The 2,694-nt window shown below is 59.9% G+C and overlaps 1 protein-coding gene across 1 annotated transcript; it reads left to right on the top strand.

The window, feature by feature from the left end:
- Positions 1-765: 765 nt before the first annotated feature.
- Positions 766-2,565, top strand: LMJF_23_0730 (putative RNA-binding protein; the record flags this gene model as incomplete). Its single annotated transcript, XM_001683356.1, has 1 exon — positions 766-2,565. One exon carries the CDS (start codon positions 766-768, stop codon positions 2,563-2,565), a length of 1,800 nt encoding a protein of 599 aa, XP_001683408.1.
- Positions 2,566-2,694: the final 129 nt, after the last annotated feature.

The following is a 2,694-nucleotide window of genomic DNA, read 5'->3' as shown; positions in this document are numbered from 1 at the left end:
CGACCTTGTGTTGCTCCTTGAAGTGTCACTGACCTTGGCAGTCTTTCATCTCTCTTTGTATTCTCTTTCTCTTCCTTGTCATCGTCGTCGTCGTCCTCCTTTTCCTTGTTGCTTGTTCGCTCCCCCACGCTCCCCCACGCTCCCCGCTCACGCCTCTCCCCCGCCGTCTCTACGAGTACTCCGGCTGCTACTCGTCCGATCGATCTGACGCACGGAACGAAAGAAACACACGCACACGCATACACTACATAACTTTCACGCACACGTGCACGTAAAGTAGGCAGAAAAGGAAGTATATCTTGAGTCCCCCGCCACCACCTCACCAACGCAGCTCCACACCGAAGTTTCTTTACACTTTCGTGACCTCCTCTCTCTCTTTTCTTTAGTCTTCCTCTGTGTAGGTGTCGTTGTTGTTCTTGCTGGTATATACCAAGGGAAGGACTCTTCATCATTCGCCTCACCTCCTTCTTCTCCAGTCGCTGGGGCAGCCACATAAGTGTGCACAGGGGAGTTATATCAGCTACTGCTTGCCTTGCCTTTTTTTTTATCTTGTCCTGACGGAAGTTGTCGTTGGTGTCTGCTCTCTCTTTTTATTCTGTTCTGATCCCTTTCACGCCCACAACTCCGCGTTCGACCTCTCTTTCTCTCTTAGCGTGTGCGTGCGTCTTCTTTCATCCCTTTGAGCACTTTTAATAAGTGTTTTGTGTCGATCCGTGCACCTTTTCTTGTTTTATTTCGCCCCACCAACCCTCTCCGCGCTTCATCATGAGCACCTCGCCCGTGTCCGACGCGTTCCACAACAACTCGACCAAGGAGTTCTCGCTTTCGTTCGGGTCTCACGCCAGCGGGTCACAGAGCGAGTCGGGCATCTCGCAGCGGTTGGACGGTACACACAACTTTGCGACGTCGTCGATTCTGTCGTTCGACGTGCTGCCAACCACCGGCGTGATGGCGGACCACAAGTCTCAGCCTCCCGATGCCGTTCTCACCGCCGCGGCCGCGATGAAGGCGACGCCGCAGGCGCCGTCCAAAAAAGGCGGCAAGAGTGTTGGTCGTTCCGCATCGACAACCGCTGGTGGTTCGCCTGTTATAGACCAGGTCCCGACGCCACCGGCAGAGCCGGTCAAAGTGAAGAATCAGAACGTCCGCCGCAACGTGTACATCTCTGGTGTGCCGCCGACCTACCGCTCGGAGGATTTCCGGCAGCTGTGCCAGCAGTTTGGACGGGTGGAGGCAGCGAAGCTGTGCGTTGACAATCGCAATGCCCCGACGAAGGCCTACGGATTCGCGCTGTACTACAGCGAGGAGAGTGCGGCGAGCTGCATCCGCGGCCTCAATGGCAGCTTTTTGCAGGGCCGCTGTGTTCAGGCCCGTCTCGCTGACTCTCACGCCACCCCACAGCCGCTTGGGGATGCTGGTGCTGCCATCAACACGACGCTGCCGCCGCCCTCGATGCAGCGCGACCGTCGTGACAATACTAATCGCAGCCGCCGCAGTGGTGGCTCTCGTCGCGGCTCGCAGGGTCGTCGTGCTGTCAACAACAGCTCCATCTCCGGCGCGGCTGTTGGTAACAGCGGCGTGCCGATTCAGATGCCATACAACCCGATGGGGATGGCCGCCGCTATGCCGAGCGGCGGCGCCATGCCCATGACGATGCCGCAGTATTTCCCTTTTATGGCTCCTGCAGGCGGCGCTGTACCGGCCACCACCGCACTCACAGCCTCTGCCGTGGATGGGCATATGGCCGTCAACACGTCGCCGTCGACGGCCTTCTTCACGGTGACCCCGGCGAGTTGCAGCCCGCGCACGGACTGTGGCTTTGGCGCTGCCGGCACGCCTTTGCCTGGCCCTCTCACCCCTGGCGGCAGCGCCACCAACGGCGCTCCACGCGGAGGCGCGCCCGCGGCCATGTCGGCTCTCTCCCCGGGATCCATGGTTCTCAGTCCCCCGCTGGACTCCCTTCACTCATCCGACAGCTGCTCCTCCCTGGGATCGGCGAAAGCGGCGACGAGGGGGAACACCAACGGCGGCCCACGCGATGCGGTGGGCAACAACGCTAATTCTCAAGCCGCCGTGTCCCCCTTCAACTTCCCCTTCCCGAACATGGCGCCCATGATGCCGGCGGGGTCTGCGCAGATGATGGTCACGACGACGGCAGTGAACGGCGCGAACGGCGCGACCTCGACGGAGTGGGTGGCGCCGCCGGCGGCAACAGCCGCCTTTGTGTACTATCCGCTGCCCACTGGCGGGTACGGTGCCTTTCCAACGACCGCTGCGACCGCGAATGGTGTGAGCGCGTACCCCGGATCGTCGTCACCGTCCGGTCTGCCGGCAGCGACAGCCACTGCGAACCCCATGGCTAATGGGACAGCCCCGTTGACATACTTTCCAATGGGTACGGTGCCCATGAACAGCACTGCGACGGGGATGCCGGCGCTTCCGCCCTACTTGCCGTCGGCCCCCGTCAACGCCAGCAATGGTGGCGCAGAGGGCTTTAGCGGACTGCCGCCGAGCGTCGTTATGATGGACAATGGAATGGGCTTGCAGCTGCAGATGCTGCACTGAAGAAAAAAAAAGAAGCAAAGAAGAAAACACACACACACACACACGCACAAAAGACACAAGCATCCAAATTCGTTCCAGGTGGTGATCACGTCGACAAGGAAAGAAGTGAACGGCTGCACGGATGCAGCA

Source organism: Leishmania major, chromosome 23 (assembly GCF_000002725.2).
Source record: "Leishmania major strain Friedlin complete genome, chromosome 23".
Classification (NCBI taxonomy): domain Eukaryota; phylum Euglenozoa; class Kinetoplastea; order Trypanosomatida; family Trypanosomatidae; genus Leishmania; species Leishmania major.
The sequence above is the reverse complement of the archived record's forward strand: the minus strand, read 5'-3'. Positions and strand labels throughout refer to the sequence as shown.